This window comes from Vanessa tameamea, chromosome 31 (genome assembly GCF_037043105.1).
Source record: "Vanessa tameamea isolate UH-Manoa-2023 chromosome 31, ilVanTame1 primary haplotype, whole genome shotgun sequence".
Classification (NCBI taxonomy): Eukaryota; Metazoa; Arthropoda; class Insecta; order Lepidoptera; family Nymphalidae; genus Vanessa; species Vanessa tameamea.
Genome location: NC_087339.1, coordinates 2,526,955 through 2,549,983, shown reverse-complemented (window position 1 = coordinate 2,549,983; position 23,029 = coordinate 2,526,955). Strand labels below are relative to the sequence as shown.

Here is a 23,029-nt window from a genome sequence, read left to right as displayed (position 1 = left end):
GAAACCAATAAAATTTTGAAAGTGGTCCACGAGAAAAATAAGTTTGGGAACTACTGGTCTAGAGGGTGCGATCGTTATTTTTGAGGAATCTTTATAGGATGAATACTTCAATTTGCCCGATTTAAACGAAAAACTTGTGCTAGTAAAGAGATTTCAGACATTACAGATTAGATCGGATTCTCTAAGATTTACTAAAATATGTATCTCAAGAACTAGATCATATATCCATCTTAGTCCGCCATGACAATTTTTCATTCAGTCATATCAAACAGACGTTTTATAGAAAGTATCGCTGGAATTGCATTACCTCTACACGAAGTATATGTGGTACTCAACAGTGCAAAGCGCACCGCAATATCCACTAAAAAACCAGCCGTACACTCTTCGTCTCCTCTGGAGACGTCAATAAATCACTTGCGCATACAAGCGTGACCTTTCAACAATATAACTCTTATATGACATATATTTAAGTACACAGATTAAAATAAAATACGAAATAAATATTTAAATCTTCTAGTTCTATTAATACAAGAAACCAGCTTTAAAATAACAACAACAACATTGAAACCGAAAGAGAGAATAAACATCTTGAGACAGAAAATAAACGAAGAGATTCTTAATAAAAGATCAAAAGATTTGTATCCTGACAACGTCAAAGGCACCATACTCGAAGATTATGAATATATCCAAAGCGATAGAACGTTGCCGATCACACCAGTCATGGATTTCGATCCGAAAAAACTCAATGACAAATTTAAATTGCGACCGGTTAAAAGTAAAACGTCACCTGTCAAAGATGACACGTACAAAAATACCGCGAAAAAACCAACTGGCACAGGTAACGCACTGAGGCTGAAGTCGAACAGATCAATGACACATCTTCGTAAAGAAAAACGGGTCCGTTTAAAAAAACCCTTGGAGATTTTCTACAGACGCATTTATAATATCGAAATGTTGCAAGACAGGATTGAATGGATACACTGTCAGGATATGATCACTCCTATACTGACTGGTTTGAGGGTTAATATCAGTAATCCAAAAAGGCTTTTTTCAAAAGATCCAGTTGTAATAAGGTACAAAATATTTTTTTAATAATAATACTTAACCAACTTGCACTGAAATTAAAAGTTGCCAAATCTTTTTTTATTATTTTAAAAGGACATACGTATTTGTATGTATGTACATCAATGTTAAAATGCGAGGTTCTCGTCTGTGTGTTTGTCTATCTGTTATTGCATTTGGCGTGAAGCAAGCTTGAACTTCGAGGAAAGATATAGGCGTCGTATACCGAATAGCTGACAACCAACCCCTTAAATTCTAGGAAAGCCGCGGGCGACAACTAGTTAAGTTTATATATTCTTTGTGGTAGGGCTTTGTGCAAGCCCGTCTGGGTAGGTACCACCCACTCATCAGATATTCTTTCTTTCAATTTGAAGGGTGAATGAGCCAGTGTAACTACAGGCACAAGGGACATCATATCTTAGTTCCCAAGGTTTGTGGCGCATTGGCGTTGTAAGGAATCGTTATGTTAATATTTTCTTACAGCGCCATTGTGGCCCATATGGTCGTCCGTCAACCTATATCATAAAAAAAACATATTTCCTTAATGATAAATGGAATGAGATGAAAACTTGGCTATAGCTATATACATGATGACTATTTTTGATAATTTTCATGGTTTGTACAAAAAAGCTGCTCCCAAGCCCCCACGATCTCAAGATCCTCGACTGCACAGAGCAAAACCAGAATCTTTTATTATCATTCTCATATAAAAAAAGGCTGATGCTTGGAACATTAAAGTGAAGCAACACAAGCGAATAGTATAGAAAAGTGTTGCCACCTTCATTATTATTGATGTATAAACATGCAAACAGTCGCGTCGTTTACACCAATAAGATTGCCATTATAGTTTTGTTCTTTCTTCACTGTTTAAATTTATCATGGAATGTCATTTTCTAGATTTATTCAACTATTGAACGTGAACACGTCGACGTACAGCCGAGACGATATATATTCGATATTATACCAAATCAGTAATTTACAACTGAGACTGTTTCAATGGGACGTCGTTCCTCTAAATATTCTATTAAATGTTATTATAAAAGGTAAGAAATTAAAATAATCGTTTTTTGGAAGGAAGTTCTTTAACGCGGCTTACAGTAGAGTGAACTGGCATACATAGTCACTTAAGGAAAAACCGTTACGCCCCCTCCAGGAGATGTTTCCCCCTCTCCCTCTATCTCTCTGTCTCTTTCCTTTGTATACGATTTTATTTCGAATTATTTAAGCTTAGTTTTTGTTTAGTTTTTGTTAAAATATAAATTGTCTATGGTTGATACTATATACTCTATGGTAAATTTCGCGCCTTTTTCTGTTACTCTTAGCAATATTACTCTGTGACATAATAAAAGAAGATTTCGTTGTAATCTAAAACTATTATTACCAAAAAGCAAATCCACTATTGTAACAGTTTTAAACCACACATGATTTTCAATATATATATATTTAATATTATCATAATTTATTTCATTGTGTCTGTTACTTAATACATAACATATTGCGAAACAACTTTCCAACAGCATGTCCCACGACGTAGCTCTTATATTTATTTGTTTTTAGTGTTGCTGATAGTAAATAATTACCGAATTTTGGACTACCTAAGAAATATAAACCATTTCATACATTGACAATACACCATCCTTACGAATTCCTGTCCTTGTTGGCTGTCATTATATTGGCTCACTCACTCTTCAAATAGACCACAACAAAAATAACTATCGCTTTAGCGAAAGATTACGTGGGCAATAAGATGTTATGTCCCTTGTGTCTGAAGCTATACTGGCTCACTCATCGTTCAACCGCAACACTCAATCAAAGATGAGAAACTATTGACAATCGCTTTCTAACAAGTTTGACAAAAATACCTAACATTTAAGCGTAAATAATCGACCAAACAGCAATATTTCTTAATTTGCAGAGAGAAAACACACGTTCGGTAACTTAAAACATGGTATTCGAGATTTGTTCAACAATTGGCATTTGGACATAAGTAACACGACCAGCTTGTTGAAGCAGGCGCGCATTTTCCGACCACCCTGCGTCAAAGTCTCCACTTTCGATGGTATTTTTTTTTTTATAAAAAAAGTGTTTCAGTGTTTCACAGCCTGTAAAATTCCCGCTGCTGGGCTAAGGCCACCTGTCCCTTTGAGGAGAATGTTTTGAGCATATTCCACCACGCTGTTCCGATGCGGGTTGGTGGAATACACATGAGGCAGAATTTCGTTGAAATTAGACACATGCAGGTTTCCTCACGATGTGTTCACCGCTGAGAACGAGATGAATTATAAACAGAAACGAAACACATGAAAATTCAGTGGTGCCTGCCTGGGTTTGAACCCGAAATCATCGGTTAAGATGCACGCCTTCTAACCACTGGGCCATCTCCGCTCTCACCTCGGCTCATACGGCTACTATACTGTGCATGCATATAAACCTTCCTCTTGAATCGATCTATCTATTAAAGAAAACCGCCTCAAACTCCGTTGTGTAATTTTAAAGATCTAAGCATACACAGGGACAGACAGCGGTAAGCGACTTTGTTTTATACTATGTAATGATGATGATATAATCAAATCATATCAACATATTCTTTATTCAAGAAGGCTCATGAAAGCACGTTTGAATCGTCATGTTAAAGTATTGAATTAAATTGCGAGCTATCACCGGTTCGGAATGTAGATTCCACCGAGAAGAGCCGGCAAGACCATTATCCACCATTTTGATTACAGAGTATGCCAGTAAAGGGGTAATTTTTTTTTATATCCTGCTTAGAAATCAATAATAAGTCCATGCATTCTTATCTTTAATATAATCTTGTATTGAATAATATGCCTTATTTATCAATGAGTTTTTATTACGTACGCTCTCTAGTCTCAAGTTTCTCAATTCAAACTCCGAAATTATTTTTGTAAAAGCTTTATTGAAGCAAAAAAAAAAAAAACAATATTACATATTCAATGTGATCTGCTATACTCTGTACGAGATAGCCCGATCTTTTTGACAGATGTAATTTTTTCCGATCGACATAACTTTGCAATGACGAACATATTATTTTCTTAATTTAATGATTTTAAAAATTGTAAAAATGTTTAAAAAAAATACATATAACACAAAAGTTCCTAAAGATTCGAGCGTTATCCGAAAATTTGAAGACTTTTTCTATTATATATTATTGCTTCAAAGTAAAATTTAAATAGAAACACTGAAAATAATATACCCTTGTACAATGTTACATCGGTCGGACAACAGGCGGTAACTGCTACAAATATCGATTACAAAAATCCTTATTAAAGATCATTGTTACGAACGGGGGTCCTTTTGGTTGGGGTCTCTTTGGCTGGTATAACTCAATTTAGAAAAATAAGTTAAAAAAAAATTGACTTCTAATTTGAATTACGCATTCCATCGTTCCGTCGACTGTTATATTTTCTGTTTCCCATCACTAGCCCGTCTGTCAAAAAGATCAAGCTGACATGAACGGAGTATATACAGCTCTGCTATACACAGTTCTTGATTAGTATAACTTTATTTATTTACATTAAAATTCCACTTAACTAGTTTAATTTCACTAAAAACATCAGCATTTCACGAATCTATAATAAAGACTATACATTAAAATCACGACCAATGATTCCATAACATTCCAAGTCGAAGTTTCTTTTTTTTTTATTTTATGGCATATGTTGGCGGACGAGCATATGGGCCACCTGATGGTACGTTGTCACGACTGCCCATAGACAATGACGCTGTAAGAAATATTAACAATTCCTTGCATAGCCAATGCGCCACCAACCTTGGGAACCAAGATGTTATGTCCCTTGTGCATGTTGTTAAGCTGGCTCACTCACCCTTCAAACCGGAACACAACGATACTGAGTACTGTTGTTTGGCGGTAGAATATCTGATGAGGGGGTGGTACCTACCCAGACGGACTTGCAAAAAGCCTTACCACCAAGTAATTATTATTATTATTTTTTTTTTAAATTAAACTATCAAATATTTTAGATTTGTTATCAAATATTTTTTTTTTTTTAGGATCAACAAAATCCCCCAAAGTTACTAAATACAAGAAAAACGGTAAAGAGACGACGCGCTGTGATGACGACGAAGATTGTAAAGATTGAATTAAAAACCTATCTCTGTTAAGTTACGTGTTACGTAACACACGCGCGGCTTCGAACCTTTCGTTTCGTAACTTGTTTTTTAAGATCACTTTTGAATAACGCCTCGTAGACAATATTCTGCTATCACTGTATAACGGGAAATGTTTCTTGAACAACTTGGCATTACAACTAAATCAAAATATGGTCCTTTGCGTGCCGGATGGTTCGTTATCTAAGGCTATTTACTTGTAAACATATAAGGGGTTTCCAATCATGAATTATGAATATATTCTAATATATTTAAGTAAAAAATCTATTTCCTGTAATCTTTAAATGTTAATTTTGATTGGTAGGGCTTTGTGTAGCCGTACTACCCGTCTGTGTGTATATAAATTACTGAAAAATCATTCTATCTGCTGTGTTCTGTGAGATAAACACGATGTTAATATCAGTAAGTATTGTTATACTATGATAATTACATTATTTGAGAATAAACGCATCAAATTAAACCACCTTTTATTTAAATATTTCATGAGTGAGATACGAAGTGACTTCCTATAGAATTTCTCAGCACGTTTTTTTATTTACAATAAAGCCAGGTGGACCGACGAATCCACCCCCCAAACACACCAGCGCTCTAAGAAATATTAACCATTCGTTATATTGGGAAACCTTGGGAGCTTTGATGTTGTCCCTTGCACCAGTAATTACACTGGCTCACTCACACTTCAAACCAGAACATTACGACGCTAAGTATTGCTGTTTGGCAGTAGAATATGTGATATGGTAGTTACTACCCCAACTAAACCCTTACTAAACTGGCTTGTATACAGCCCCACCATCGAGCAAATACATATTTAACACCAAAAACCTTATACTGGGTATAATAATTTGTACTTAAATTGATAATGTCACGTCAATTCGCTGTCAAATGTTATTTATTTGGCATTTATCCTCTTGCGGTTGGAATAGACTATACGAAAGGATATCGTTCCAACTGTCCCAGAACTTTTATTCCTTAACCTATGCCACCTTAACAGGGGAATTAAAAAAAAAAAAGCTATTAAGAAAAAAATCTGTTTATTATAACCAGCACACCTTAACAGCTTTGCAAGAACAGAATTTAGACTAGTTTTATATAAAAAAAAACATTTTCCTATACCGATTAATGACGCGTCTATGACGTTAACATAAAATAACTTTTAATAAACCAATATACAACATATATATATATATATTTTAATGGCGACATTAGTAATTTATTCAAATTTCAAATTTATTACATAAATTTAAATACCCAATAATCACATGCATTCGAAAACAAGAAACGTACCATTTTCAAAACTTCATGACACTTCTTTAGCCAATGACCGTGATTTTAAAAGGTCACTTTTCGAAAGACCGTTACGAGATGCAAGATATGCTCGTAAGGGAGAGAGAAAGAGAGAGATCGAATGAGTGGAACCGATCGATTCAATTGGACGAAACAATAGATCGCAGTCCAGGCCAAAGAATTTCCATGATTATTTTAAAAACAAAACGGTACAATACGTTATCCAATTATAAAAATGCCCTTTTTATAACAGTAGCGACATATATGTACAAAATTATTTTATAGACTTAATCACGTGATCAAACTTTACCCTTGACCTAACCTTGACCTTACAAGACGACCTTGAAACAATGTCACACAGAACAATACTGCTTAAATGCGTATTACCGATGTTATATTGAACGATATCAAGCAAACGCTACGTCCTCGTGAAAGGTCGTAAGTGACAATTGCTTACTTACCGGGAATCTATGAGTTTTATTTTCAACTTATGCCTTTTAGTGCAAAAGTGCACGTGAGTTCGCCATTGTTTTGTCAACACAATAAGTCTATAATATAATATCTGTCGTTACGTATACATTTACAAACGTGATCAACTTTAAACCATCAGTTAATAATCATTCAAAGATTAAACAATCACAAGAGATAACACGTACATCATTTATAAGGGTGTGCTTTGTATTGCTTTATTTACAGGAGATTTAATAAAAAACAGTGACATAACCTCAATGACAATCACACTGTATTTGAATAAAGATTACAACAGTAATTAAACCCCCATATTTATTAAACATCATTACAACAATAGCGAAAAAAAAAAACAAATTACTCCTAAGTGAATAATGAATTACAATGAAATTATTAATATTAATAAAAAATAGTTATTTAATAAAAAAAAATTAAAATATGGCAACACCCATAATTGCACCATAGATAAAAAAATGACACTCTAGAGATCATGATAATAAATTCAACAAAATATATATATTTACATTAAAAAAAAAAAAGCTTAAATTACCAATAATGAAATCTTAACTGATAGAAATAACAATAAAACATTTCGTGACGTTATTTAAGAAGTACGATCAATGTATGACGTATCCTGATGGCAGGAGTTAAAGTAAACAAACCTAAGATTCACGAGAAACAGTTCTTGATTATTATATCTCAATTTAATTTTACTTCCAAAGTTCCGATAACAATTTCGCCGTAGATCTCGACCAATGACGTCACGTCCAATTCAAGGTCAAAATTGTTCACTCATTACAACTCCTGCCATTGGAAGCGACTATACATTGCTTGAACCAAACCATAGATTATACAAAACAAACTGAATCACCTTAAGTCAGATTGGAGTTCAAACAAAAATAAACTTTTAGAATATAATCGATCAAATTTTTTAGACTCAACGAAAATTTTATTTTTATTCCATGAAGTTAAGTTTTCTTTTTTTATTACATAAATCACTTTTGACGGTCCATTATTTTAATACGAAGAACGGTTTCCGTAACGCTTGTCTATGCGACGCTCAATAAAAAACTCGATTAGTTTTTGATATGTATAAATTTGATTCACACGCAAAACTTTACATTATAAAAAATCTAATACTTATCGTACAATTTTGTTTAAATTTTAAATTCAACGTAAGAATTACTTGGAAAACATGATGATAAAAATGCTTTACTAACTCACACTAGACATTTATTTACTTACTGTGAAGGTTTGTACGCCGTTTTTATAGGAGGGTTTTGATTGGTATTTGCAACCTGATGGTAAGTACTCACCATCTAATGCACAACGCAATAGTAAACATTACCTAAATCGCCAATGCGGTGCCAACCTTGGAAACTAAGATATTATTTTCGGTGTACCTGTAGTTACACTGGTTAACTCACTAAAATAAAAAAAAACAACAATACTTAACAGCGCCATTTGCCAGTAGAGTAAGTGACGTCCGCAAATCTTGCCGGTCTCGAACAAAACCCTACGACCTCCTAGTCGTCACCGAGTCACAGCAATTTATAAACATTAATTTTATTTCTTAAAGTTTCAAGGGTTTGTTTTATACAAAACTGATGCTTTAAACATTTCCTATATTGTGGTGCAAGTGAAAAAAATGATGTTATCTATCTATCTATCTATCTATCTATCTATCTATCTATCTATCTGTCTGTGTTTAAAGCATACAAATACCTCGTGTGAGTTGGCAGCAAAAATATATAATTCCAACGATACGCGTGTGAGTCGACTTTGTTGACTCGAAAGTCTCCATCGAAATGTACGAAATTAAAAGTTGCATAAATAGCCAACATGGCGCCACTGTAGATACTTAACATTTATAGCCTTTAAAATAGCGCTTTCTGAAGGCGAGTTCTTAACTCTCTAATACTGTTATCCTATAGTATTAAGATATTCCTTAAAATTCCCTCTAAATCCAACGCCATTTTAATTTCATACATTTTGAGGAACACTTTTTATACACTAAGATCTCTCACCTACCCTATACGTCATACGGCCAAACAACGAACAAATGTAATACGGCATGATTTTTATCGCGAATACCGAATTAAACAAAAAAAAAAAAAAAGCAAAACTAAATAGGAACTTAATCAATTTTTTTTTTGGAAAATATTCAATAATAACAATTTTAAGCCACAATCTTGTCGAGAAATTAGATTCACATACAAAAATACCGTTAAAATATGGATATAATAACGTCCCACGGACATATATTCAGCCGAATGGTTTTCAATTAATAATAATATATATTTATACTATAATATGAATTAAAAATAGCACCTCATTGAAATTAAATTAAGCAAATTAAGCATTAATTAATCAAATGAATCAAAATCGACGAAAATGCATTGATCATTTGAACTGTAATATCAAACGAGACATTTCAATACGGGTCAAGTTATCATGAACATGACAACACCCCCCCCCCCCCCCTTTTAAAATATAACCTGAAGTTATATTATAAGTGTATGGGATGGGACGGCTGACTCATATCAAAATTTGCTACAAAATATGTTAACATAGATTTGAATATTGTGATGTCAAAGATGGCTGCAGAATTTTTGTAGTTGTAATATTTGTGTTCGTATAAATATACATCGGTAAGGAAGGCAAATTATTCGATACAAGATTATATTGATGATAGAAAAGCGTGGAGTTAACTCTCGTTGACTTCCAGGCAGGAGACATGACATACATATATAATTGTATTCAACTAACATGACTGTATATTTAGATTTTGAAAAAGAGTAACTACCGAGTTTCTTGGCGGTTGCTCTCGGTAGAATCTACATTCCGAACCGGTGGTAGCTTTACTTTTAATAGTTTACTTGAATAAAGTATATTTTCGAGTTTACTATACAACATGTTCTTAAAAGGCTTAATTTAAATACAATAACAATCTTACTGTTTCTGAAACTGTTTCAACATTGCGAAAGAGACGAGATCACTAAGGGGCCATTCATTTATTACCTAAGACGATTTAGGGAGGGAGGGGTTGACCATGTCTTATGTTTTATTACAAGGGGGTGGGAAGGAGTTTCGATAGTTCTTACCTAAGATCAAAAAAATTAAAATTATTTCAAAAAACGCAACAAACCGCTCGATGCGTACCTTTAGAACCTTTGAAATGACAAATAAACACATTTCAAAAAGTTGTTACTTTGAAGAATAAACAGTAAAATTAACCAAACGTGTATTCATTTTCTCCTTTAGATTCTTACGTAATATTATTAATTAGGAAGGGAGGGCGGTCGGCCAGTTCTTATTTTTTCTTATATTAGGGAGGGAGGGGGTCAAAAACTAGCGAAAACAGTCTTACGTAACAAATGAATGATCCCTAAGGTAAAACCTAACCACAAAATTGTACGCCTCGTTTATCTACACAGGATCCATGTCGTATTTAATTTCTCTGCGTCGTGTACGATAAAGTACAAAAGGAAGTAAGCGTCGACTAGTCTATTATTCAATTCAATTCTTAGTTTAATGGCTTTTAGTGACGACAGGGCACAGAACATTTCGCCAATGTCACCTACGATGGAGAAGACAAGAATGTGATTGATCGGTACGGTTGACATAACAAACTCAATTAAATTTTGAAGACAATTATATTAGTCGTAATTTTCTTGTTAATCCTTACTTGAACAACAACATTAAGATCTATCTATTAACTTTGAGTTTATTTTTATATGACATCAATCGCACCGTATCGAAAGAGAGAGGGGGAACAGTGGTTAGAACGCTTGCATCTTAACCGATGACTTCGAGTTCAAACCCAGGCAGGCACCACTGAATTTTCACTTGCTTAATTTGTGTTTATAATTCATCTCGTGCTCGGCGGTGAAGGAAAACATCGTAAGGAAACATACATGTGTCTAATTTCAACGAAATTCTGCCACATGTGTAGGTATTCCATTACCCACTACGTGGTTGAATATATCTTCTCCTCAAACGGAGAGGAGGCATTAGCCCAGCAGTGGGAAATTTACAGGCTGCTAATTTAATGTAATCGTAAAATTATTGGGAAACGGAACGCAAGTAATTATGATGCCGTCACACTTGTGATCACAATAAACAAACATATTTAGCGAGTCAGCGTGTACTACGGTCGAATTAGACATTCCAAATTCAAATAATCAACGCATTTTAATCACAATGAAACATATTGGCCTTGCCAGCGCAAAAAAAATAATGACTTCAACATTTTCTTATATAAGTAAACTAAGAGATACGGAGAGTTGAACGTGCATTTTGTTTAGACGTCAGAATCATTGCCAGAACAAAAAAAAAAACTACTATTCATTCGTTACTGAAAAAATAAATTTAGGTACATAGGTATATTTTTATTAGTGGTACATATGTTTTAATCTAATATTTTTTTATATATATATATATAAAATAGACAGGCGGACGTTCAAATGGGCCAACTGATACACGTGATCAGCACCGCCCATAAACATTAGAGCCGATAGACATAATAATCATTCTTATCGGAAAATTAATACGTAAACACCGACCCTTGCCGGTAGACTCTACATTTCGAATCGGCGGTAGCTTCACCTAATACAGTCTATAAAATGACCATTAAAAAATAATAAGAATAAACATTGGACAACATCGCATACATTACTCTGATCCCAATGTAAGTAGCTAAAGCACTTGTGTTATGGAAAATCAGAAGTAACGACGGTACCACGAACACCCAGACCCGAGACAACATAGGAAACTAAACTTTCTCTACATCGGAGTGGCGTACCCATGTAAGCCGGTGTACACACTACCCGAACACGGTGGTCGTCAAAAAGTGCTTCTAAACACCTATTTGAATAAAGTATATTTTTATTATGATTACAACGCCAACGCTGCACCGACCTTGGTTGTTAACATGCCAAGTCCCTTAACTTTAACTAAGTATTGCTGTTTCGCGGTAGAATACGCGATGAGAAGGTGATAATTGCCATACTAAAATATATTTTAACATCGATCATGCTTATAACCAATGTTCAGAAGACGAAACACTTCTGCTTTTTGTGTCAAATAAAAAAAAAAACAAAGATTTTATTTCGTTCCACTCTCACGCATCCCTTAATAAACATTTTAAGACTTATAGAATAACATTAAAATACAGACGTTATTTTAAAACCAAAAAATTTTTTCGATTTTTTAAATTCAAATTTCAGAGCTACCTTAATTTTTTTTCTCTTGGCTGTATAACGTTATTCCATAGCCTAAATTACTTACCATAAACTATTTTTATTTACCTAACACTTAAAGATCTTCAGAAAACTTGAATTTTATCTAAGTAGATGTTTTAAAGAGACATTAATCCTATTAATATATAATATTACCGACGACTACCTTAAAATTTTGTACTGAAATACGATCATCATACCTCGTTCTATGCTCTATGCCACATATTTACTTTAAACATCGACTAGCAAATGGTATTGCCATAAAAAAAAAAAAAAAAATTCAAGTTACAAGCAATTGTAAAATTATTCGTGTTTATTACGAATACACAACAATAAACTTACGACACGTTTCCATTGGGACGTTTTGATAACGCCTCGTAGACGATTCTTTCATAACGCAATACGAAACGATTCTCGAATATATTAACTGGACGTTAGACGTTAATCTAAGAATGGTCCTCTGCGTGCCGGATGTTCGTTTCCTCAACTCCATCCCGTTCTAACATCTTTGATTTGACATCGGAACGAAGAGGACGCAACAACTTTAAATAATCACGCCTGACATGATATCTTAACTCAGATTTTGATTTAACTTAGCTCGTATCAACGTAACAAGTCTTCTCCGGTCCCAATACAAGATTAAATCTTTTAGAATTTATTTACAGAGTAAGATAAACAACTAGCGATTATTTTTTGTGCCTCATTGATTTTCATTCGCATTTCCAACAGGGAATACTTGAACTTTATTTTGATTACGTTCACTCTTAGAGTTTATAGCTCTAGGGACGACCCCGTAAGTATATATATGTCATAGAGCATAAATTTCCATAACCCTACGATCACATACTAAACCGATCACAGATTTTGACCCTGCCACATAAATATTGTTGTCATTATGGTGTTTTCTGAGACTTTAACGCCGGTACTCATATAGGTAATTATTTCCGAAACGATGGTAGATTCTTTACAAAAGCAAGTGTATAATCTATATTGTTAAATATCACTTTAGCCCTATAATATACTTATTGAATTCGTAAAATTTTCCATGGGCGTGTAAATGGCCCACTGGGCTATGAGCTGATGACTTTAAGGGGGTAACCGACTGATGTACGATTTAGTCGTACAGTGGATGACGAATAACCGATACATTCTTGCAGTCGGTTATTTTGGCAAGAATTTTTCTAAACAATTACGATATCTTGATGTTATCAACATTAAGCTCTAAGCTTAGAATCTAAGCTTAACCCCATAAAGCAAGCCCTTATAACAGTGACATATTCATAACGCCGAATGCATAAATACCTTGTAACGTAATACATTAAAAAAACGCCATCGCCTGTCATAAGGCTCGAGTTTACTTTTTGGCGCGAAGTTTAGGACTTACTATTTCCAAGACAGAAAATTTGTCGTTTTAATTGGTTTTTGTTATTAATTTAAAGTAATTATTGTATAAATTATTATTTAAAAAATCGTCCAGCACAAATCTAACACCATAATGACATACAATAGTCACACACCCCTTTCCCCTCCAAATAATTCCAAAACCCCGAATTATGCTATCTACTATCTAACTATACTAGATGGAAAAATGACACGATTCCCAACGGAACACGGTTGAAAATTCTTATGTATTAAGACGAGAGAAAAAAAAATAGTACATTTCAATGGAATGAGTACTTAACGATTTAAATATATCGGATTACATTTAAAAAAATATGAGATTGAATTTATTTAAAACTCTTATTTAGACTACGTCCTTTCTTGGACTTCAATCCGTTTAACCGTTAAAGAACAGACAGACAGAGTTACTCTCGCATTTATAATTTTAAAAAGAGTAAAAAACACGAATCTTTTCTCTCCTTCTTTCACAAATAATTTGACATCGGAGAGAAGAAGACGGAACATTTTTTAAGTAACCTGCACCTTACTTGTAACAAAATTAAAATAAAAAAAAATTTTTTTTTTTTTTGTCGTCGGTACTCGGTACAGTACAGTTACAAGCAACTGAAACGCAACGCTTTTTATGATATACGTATATAAAGAACTTCAGGATAACTATTGTGCAATGACTAACATAGTATTTACGAACATTACCGACGGCATATAACATAGCGATAAAAAAATAATAAAATTAACAAGTGTTTATTATATATGTATTTAATATATGCCCCTTCTTTAATATATTTCCCGATTCATAAATACATAAATAAATCCATGTACCAATTCCATTGAAACGAAACATTAAAATGTTGGTAACACTACCAAATTCAACGTAGAACATTATAGAAGAAATATCAAATGAATCGGTTTATATCCAATTTAGTTGGATGACACAATTTAAATTCTTTAATACTGCTAAGTTCGATTGATTCGACAAGTCACACTCAACTTGGCTGTACATTTATTTTAAGCTAGCAACACTGAATCGAATTCCAATACAACTATCGAGTTTAGGAGGTCAGGAAAAGTATCTCGTACGGCTGCATCCCTAAAGTATGAAATCAGTAATACTTACCATAATATACTGTAGCCAAACATATATTAACATTTAGGGATCGTCCATTAATCATGTAACTAATAGGAGGGGAGGGGGGGTATCGGATGTCTTAAAGGAGTACGTACTCCTTACGTTATCACGTGCATAATATTTCTATTTTAAAACTGATTTGCCAATCAAAATGCAACCTTAATGTCTGTCTGGTTGGGAACATTTTTAATTACCTCGATTTTTCTAAATCAAATTAGATCATATCTAATGAATTGGCTTTACAAGCGAGAAAATTACAAAACTGTACATGACACAAACCGTCGCCCCGTCAAGGGGTGAATTAAAAATGTCCGACCGGGGACTCAAGCTGAAGCGTGAAGAGGTAACATACAGAGTTACTTTCGTATTTATAATAATTAGAATAGATTTAAAGATAAAATTCCGAACAATATAAACATGATTAATGAATGAAGATGCAATTAATAAGAACTTGTAACATTTCGAAGACATATAATTCCTATCGTCTCATTTATTATCAAATAGAGCGCGCTCACGCAAAAGTCTCGCTCCAGCAGCATAATCACGATTTCATACAATTCGAGGACCACTTTTTTTACACGAAGATACTTCTCCCGACTACGATAAACTCCACACATGAAATGTCATATTCGACTAAAAAGTTTCAAACGAACAAGGTCTTACTTTCTCGAGGGGTTTTTGTTTTTTTTTTTTCAATTTCGACGTTTCAATTCACCTGTACGCGTTCATTCCTCTTTCTCGTTGGACTTCTTTGCTTCGTGCGGGTTTATGATGTGGGACATTGTCATGTGACGCCTGGAATAAGAAAATTTACAATAATATAACTCATTTACATACGTTTCTTTTAATTTACAGGCTGTTTATGTATGTTATGTATGTATGGGCTGCTGGGCCTCCTCTCCGTTGAGGAGAAAGTTCGGTGCATATTCCAAAACGCCGCTCCAATGCGAGTTGGTGGAATACACATGTGGCAGAATTTCTTTGAAATTACGACACGTGCAGGTTTCCTCACGATGTTTTCCTTCATCGCCGAGCACGAGATGAATTATAAACACAAATAAGGCACATGAAAATTCAGTGGTGCCTACCTGAGCTTGACCCCGAAATCATCGGTTAAGATGCACGCGTTCTAACCACTTAGCCTTAGGAGGCCTTAACCCACCGGTGGGAAATTTACAGGCTGCTAATTTAATAAAAATATTTGGTGGTAGAATGTCTGATGAGTGGGTCGTACCTACCCAGACGACCAAGCAAAAAGCAGTACCAAGTGAAATATTTGTCGCAGGCAAATAGCTTAATCGGCCAAGAGTGTCATTCAGGCCGCTGATCGAACAGCACCGTTAAGTAAACTGACTAGGCGTTTAATAGGATGACTGTTTAAACCATTTGCCTGCGACATATACATTGACGACCTCCGTGGTCGACTAATGATTATCATGGGTACACCACTCCAAGGTCCCGGGTTCGATTTCCGGCCGAGTCGATGTAGAAAAAGTTCATTAGCATTCTATGTTGTCTCGGGTCTGGGTGTTTGTGGTGCCGTCGTTACGTCTGATTTTCCATAACACAAGTGCTTCAGCTACTTACATTGGGATCAGAGTAATGTATGTGATGTTGTCCAATGTCTATTTATACATAGTTATTATTACCTCAGCCCTCTCTCGCCACGAAAAGACAAGCTGCATATTGAGCAATTCCATTCCGTTGATTTCCGTTTCTCAGTAACCGTCTTGTCGATGACATCTTTCGTATCATCAATCGGCTTGTCTATGGCGGACGGTGTAGTTTTGTCTTTGGATTCTTCTGTAGGGCATTTCGAATCATTTTTCTTCGTCGATTTCTTCTCCGGTAATGGCAGCTTGAATTTCTTTAAATCTGAAACATGAAAATACTTAAATAATCAAATACAAAAACCATAAATTAATTTATTCAAGTACATCGTTCTGGTACGTCAAAGTACGACAACATTGAACTCATGAAACATTCGCCCCATCTCTCTTTATCCTTACTGTAACCCTTGTGCGAGAGTGAGACGAGGCGAATGTTAGACCGACTTCGATACAACATTCGTTTCATCTCTTTCTCACGTACCGTACAATGTAAAGTTAAACGAGGACAGGGCGACATCTGAATGTCAACACCGATAATGACAACTTGGGAATGAAACGATCCTGACTATTTCTATTCATATGCAATATCTAATAAAATTGACAAAAAAAAAAAACACCCGCTGAGTCTCTTTCGCCGGTTCTTCTCGGATCAGGGTGTTCCCTTTTCCGAACCGGTGGTAGTGTTTCATTTGACTATCAATAAGTAAGTGTAATGCTTCTGTATTGAATAAAGGAATTTGAGTTTGATATTTAATCCAAATATCCATTACAAGACTGTCAGAAAAATCGGAAATCGCCCATACCCAGAACCTGTGTTTTCGGACACCTATGCACACACATGTCCTGTATGTTAGTGTAGTCTTGTGTAGGAAAGGGTATCATGACTCAAATTAGGAGGACATCGTGATCATCTATTATCGGTGACAAGGTATCCCATATTTGGTTTAATAGAGAACAATATCAATTTACCAATCGGTGTGATGACCACATTCGGCACGCCCATCACGGCGTGTGACGGTGACGGCGTCACGCGGCTCTCGCGGCTGAAGTCCAAGTCGACCACCCGGCTCAGCGGGGCTTCGTCACTCGACCCGTCCGAGTCGCGCTTCGAACGTTGCTGCTTCTTAACACGCTTGCGAAACCTTCAAAATAATATATATCTTATATATTGATAGCGTAAGCCGATTCATGTCCCAGTGATTATGGGACGATAGCACGTAAACAGGGCCGGAACGTAAGTTTAGGGGGCCCTGGGCTAACACTATTTAGGGGCCCACCTAAGACATATCTGAACGTAGACTTGAATTGAATTAATTGAACGGGTTTGATTAATTGCAGGACTCGCAGGGCTGCAAACCATACGATCTGTTTAATTTAATAAATTTATGGATTCTTTCGCACTAGCGTCTGTTTTTGACTTTGACTTGACTTAGCTGGGCCACGTAAATCCACGGGGCCCTGGGCTGAAGCCCAAAATGCCATATGGTAGATCGGGCACTGCACGTAAAAGATCGGTTTTGGTCTCATTTTGAAGAGCTCCAGTCGTAGATGTGCAGAAAATTTTAGAGGATTCTTAATGGCATTTTACTAAATTGTCACGAATTAACAAAGAATTTTTTTTGAGAAAAGTTACCGGCCAGTTAGAGAGTGGGGCTACTGAAGTATAAGAATAAATTAAAAAACGTAAACAAAATGAAAGTAAATTGTTTACGACGGGCTCCAATTCACACTGAACTAATGTATACTATTTGATATTAAAAATTTAATTCAAAAGAGGTTTCATCATCAGGCAAATGTAGACGAGTGACTTGCAGTTTACAATGAAATCAAATCGAAACAAAACCTGTCATAGGTTTCGAAATTCCCAAAAAATCTTTTGAATGACCGCGGGGGACCCTCTAGTATTGGTTTAATTTTCTTATTTCAAGGTCAGCAAACGACGGGGAGGATTTATAGAATTGTTAATTTTTTTATTTTCTTTGAATGGTTAATATATCTTACAACTCAAATGTCCTGAGCGGCCGTGACCACTTACCACCTACCTATATCATAAATATATATATACCATCACCATACAGACATATGTTCTGCAACTAAAGGGCAGTGCATCTCTTGCACAACCCAACATAAATTCAGCGCCAACAGAACAAGATCCTGAGAACCTCAATTATTGAGAGCCTAATTCCAAGGGTACCATGGTACATCACCAACAATGAAGTTGCACGAGCATCTCGAAATGAGAACAATCCTTCACCCTAACTCTCTCTCGATACGGATCTGAATACGGATATTCGATCTTAAGATCCACGAATACGGCGGTAAATAGTTTTTTTTTTTTTTAGTTAACGCTTAAAGTGGTAACAGTTTGTTTGTACTGTACTCTGACCTTGAAACGATAGTTGACGCCATTAGACGCTTTTCGTGATAGACAGGACATGTTTCGACTTGCATTGCGAAAGAGAAACCCTCAAGAATATGATTTATTCTGTAAAGAAGATTCTGCTAAGAAGCGACAATGTTACTTATCATCATTTTAATAAGTTTATTACAATGATTTGTGATTGAAATCATTATAAGGATTTGTATTTGGAACTTTTGAGTTTACACTATTGGTATGATACTAAATAAAAATACCAAATACGGTTTTAAGAAATAAAATATAAACTGAACGAAATATAACAGTTTTTCATTGTTACCTAATCAAACAAAAATTTCGTCCGAGTTCAAAATTAATAAGGTAAAAGATCCGTTAAAAATTCGCCAAAAACGAACGGATACGGAACTTTCTTTTCTCTCGGATATCCGCGGATACGGACACGGATATCCGGCACATCACTACCAATATGTGAGACGACTAAAACGTCACCATCATCAGTGATGCGTCCAATGGGAAAACCCTCCAGCATCACAGAACAGATTTGCTCATAGCTTTAGGGCTGATTGCGAATATAAGCGAAAAAAAAAATATGTACCATCACCATCCATTACCGTCTTTACCATAGGGCACATGGTACACATGCCCAGGGCCCCCATCCTGAGAGGGCCCCGAAGAACCAACAATTTCCTTAACACGTTTGTGCTCACGTTGATGTATGTATTCGAAAGTGATATATTTGTAAGAAATAACTAAAATATTTATCAAAAATGGCTATAAAATAGCCATAAGATTGTACAACCAATCAGATTCCTACGAATTTACGAAAATTACCGCACCGTTTATTGGAAACTATACTCAAAGCCTGGCCAAATATCTACCAAAAGGACCTAAAATTCCTGGATGCCCAAGGTCCCCAGCATAGCTTGAGCCGGCTCTGTCACCATCGACCATCAAAATCTTACCTTTTCCGAGGCCTCTTATAAACTGTGGTCGGTTTCTTCTTCGTTTCTTCGTTGTTATTATTATTGATGAACTTCTCGCACATCGCACTGCCATGCTCCAGGGCTTCTAACTCCGTACTGCTCGATATTGAACTTTTGTCGCAAGCGAACAGGTCTGTTTCGTTGCTGAGTTCATTACTATCTATTTGATCACTGGAATAACATACAAATCATTCATTGATCATTAAATAGTTGACAAATTTTATTTGAAACTCTTAACAAAATCACCAAGTACCATGTAGTCTAGTTCAATGGAAGTAGGAAAAAAGATAAACAAACCTTAGATTTACGTATTTCATGCGATTCGCTAATAACTCGGCTATATTGTGCACAATTGTGAGTTAATGATTAATATATCTTTACTCATAATACAACATTATTGCACTTAACTACTTGTTTCCACTTAAATTTTACTTCCAAAATTCTGATAAGTTACGTCGACGTTCAAAACGCCAATGCGTTTTTTTTTCGCAAATCCACAGTGAATATCATAGATTAATCGAACTCTCGACCAATGATATCGCGTCAATTTGCTGTCAAATCTTGTTTATTTGGCTTTTTTCCTGTTATGATTGGATTAGAGTATATATAAAACTTATCAACCAGACTAGAGCAAATACGCTTCATGTTAGTTATCACAACTTAAAAAGCCGAGATGGCCCAGTGCCAGATGTCCAGTTAGAATGTGTGTGTGCATCTTAACCGATGATTGTGATCAAATCTAGGCAATCACCACTAAATATCAATGTTTAATTCGTGCCTATTCATTATCATGCTCGGTGGTGAAGGAAGACATTACGAGGAAACCTGTATGAGTCTAATTTCAATGTAAATCTGGCACATATGTATCCACCAACCAACATTGGAGCAGCACGGTCAAAGCTTCAAAACTTATCAAAAGGGAGGGGGGACCTGAGCCAAACAGTGGGAGATTTACACACTGTTATTTTACATTATCCTTACTTTTAATAACCTCCGCTCAATAGACATGGTATTGTGACTTTAATCAATCTTTACACTGTACAACTAACATATCTAAATCTATATACTAGGATGTTTTGTCCCCTGTGTCTGTACACTGACTAACTCAGCCTTAGAACCGAAAGCAATACAAAAGTTTGCTATGCCACAGTAGCCAATGACATTTAAAGGATATCTTACTATAGAATCATGAGTGGATTATCTAAACTATCCAGGACTCACAAACGCATAACTAATCCGAAAAACATTTGCCCTCTTACATACCATTGGGAACACATGAGGCATGAAAATGAGCAACTAAGTGAGATTCTTGTCAATATTCTTGCTTTTCGAAACTGTGGTCAGAGTCAAAAATGTTTCAAAAATGCTTTATTGTATGTTAACTTGAATAAAATACATTTAATTCGATTCAATCAATGAAAAAAGTTCAGAAACACAACCATGAGTCAGTTTTATTGACCCGAGCTGTGTTGGATCCTGGTAAACACAGACACTAATGCAGCTTCTAGATCAATGAGGCAAATCGAACTGGTTACTTAGTCCAATCATCTCAAAATATTTGATGTAGTTTTCCTTTTATTTTAACTGTTATAATTTTTCTCTTGAACAGGAAGGCAGACTTGTAAATTAGTCAGCTTTATATGTTAACCACATACACAACTCTTGGGAAAAGGGAAAAGGGTTGAGCCCTTAATCATATTTAGTATCGACAATCTGACGGTAAAGTCAAAGTCAAAAATCTTTATTCAATATAGAAGTGTTTACACTTGTTTATTGATTGTCAAAATTCTACCACCGGTTCGGAATTTAGCACCTCGGATCTGAGAAGAACCGGCAAAAGAAACTCAGCGGGATATATTTTTTTTTTTTAGGTAGAGTGACAATGTTGTCAAACTGATTTCAAATGCAGCCAATCTCAAGGGAGACAAGCCAACTATCTTACATGTAGTAAACGACTGTGTATAAACAAAGGTACACTCTCATAATCTGATGTTATGGAAATCTGACATAAATAGAAAGAGTTATGGAGCCCTATGGCTTTACATGTTTTCTAATGCATGGGAACATACACACTTTTAGACTCTGACCTTTTACTGAAGATCTTTATCGATAATGTTTCTTTGACCCGATCTGGGGTTAGAACACAGGAACTTGAGATCTGCTTTATCTACTTGTTGGCCATTAGACCAACGGCTAAGTAATGAAAAGGCAATGATATAACTATGAAATCATTTCTATTCAACACAATAAACAATACAAATTGTGATTAAAAGAAACCTATTTTTATGAACCCAGTTCTGTCCTTTGTTCCGAATTCAAATCAAATTAAATAATTAAAAAAAAGTTTATTCTTTTTTCGAATTTCTTTTAATTAATAGGTTTTATAATTATATTAGAATGAGTTTTTATTACCTGTAGTCAGATTCACTTTGTGTTCCTGTCTCCAATTTCTTTATTTTAAATGTTATGTCAATCCTTTTATATATTTCCTCGGTTATATTACGACATTTTTCATATTTCAAATCTGTATTATCACTAGAAATATTCCAGAAGGACTGACTGTCTTGCAAGGTTGACATATTTTCTTCTTATTAGAATCTTTTTAGACTCTACGGATGGCGTATTACATCAGCGCTGGTATTTTTCCCGCTTAAGTTGAGCAATTGTTCCATTTTTAAAAACGTTATAGCTTAAATTATGTTACGAAACAATCAAAAAATCACTTGCAGTATTATGGCGGGATTTCTTAAAAGAAAGGATATTTCAATATATATCACATTCGAGACGTGTAATGATTATTACGCGAATGTTTTTCAAACGATTTCGCTGAACAACTCTTATTTAAAGCACCAAAAATCACTATTTCAACAACAAAGAGTCATCCATCAAGATTTTTATGGCACATTAGCGAACGTCATGGACTCAGTTTGCCCGCAAACTAAAATAGGTATGTTTAAGACTAGATAAAATAATAGTTGGTACACTTTTAAAGATACTATCAACAATAATAAAACACAAATAAGTTTATAAACTAAATTAAAAACTACAACAGTTGCCTTTCGGCTTTTTTTTGGATTTTTTTGACGTTTATTTAAGTGTTGCTTGACACTAATTGCTCATAATTTTTAATGAAAAATCATTTTTACCATAGACAACGCACCTTTTACTTCCTTGTTCGAAACAATAACCTTGAATGTGTTTTCGAATATAACGCTAGATTACAAAGAACCTCTGATCTTTAGAAGTTTTAGGATACAGTTAGATGCTGAAAAAATGATCTGACGCTCAAGTTTAGTTAAAGGCTATGTCAAAACCATTTTCTTCGTTTC

At 34.9% G+C, this 23,029-nt stretch overlaps 2 protein-coding genes across 2 annotated transcripts; one reads left to right on the top strand and one right to left on the bottom strand.

The window, feature by feature from the left end:
- Window positions 1–322: 322 nt before the first annotated feature.
- LOC135194509 (uncharacterized) lies at window positions 323–5,191 on the top strand. Its single transcript, XM_064220051.1, has 5 exons — window positions 323–401; window positions 518–1,073; window positions 1,960–2,105; window positions 2,978–3,121; window positions 5,095–5,191. Exons 1-5 carry the CDS (start codon window positions 323–325, stop codon window positions 5,181–5,183), a joined length of 1,014 nt encoding a protein of 337 aa, XP_064076121.1. The 3' UTR covers window positions 5,184–5,191.
- Window positions 5,192–15,434: 10,243 nt separating this feature from the next.
- LOC113391393 (uncharacterized) lies at window positions 15,435–22,976 on the bottom strand. Its single transcript, XM_026627352.2, has 5 exons — window positions 22,113–22,976; window positions 19,680–19,871; window positions 17,310–17,482; window positions 16,380–16,605; window positions 15,435–15,525 (listed from the first exon to the last, which is right to left on the bottom strand). The coding sequence occupies exons 1-5, from the start codon at window positions 22,277–22,279 to the stop codon at window positions 15,456–15,458; spliced, it is 828 nt and encodes a 275-aa protein (XP_026483137.2). The 5' UTR covers window positions 22,280–22,976; the 3' UTR covers window positions 15,435–15,455.
- Window positions 22,977–23,029: the final 53 nt, after the last annotated feature.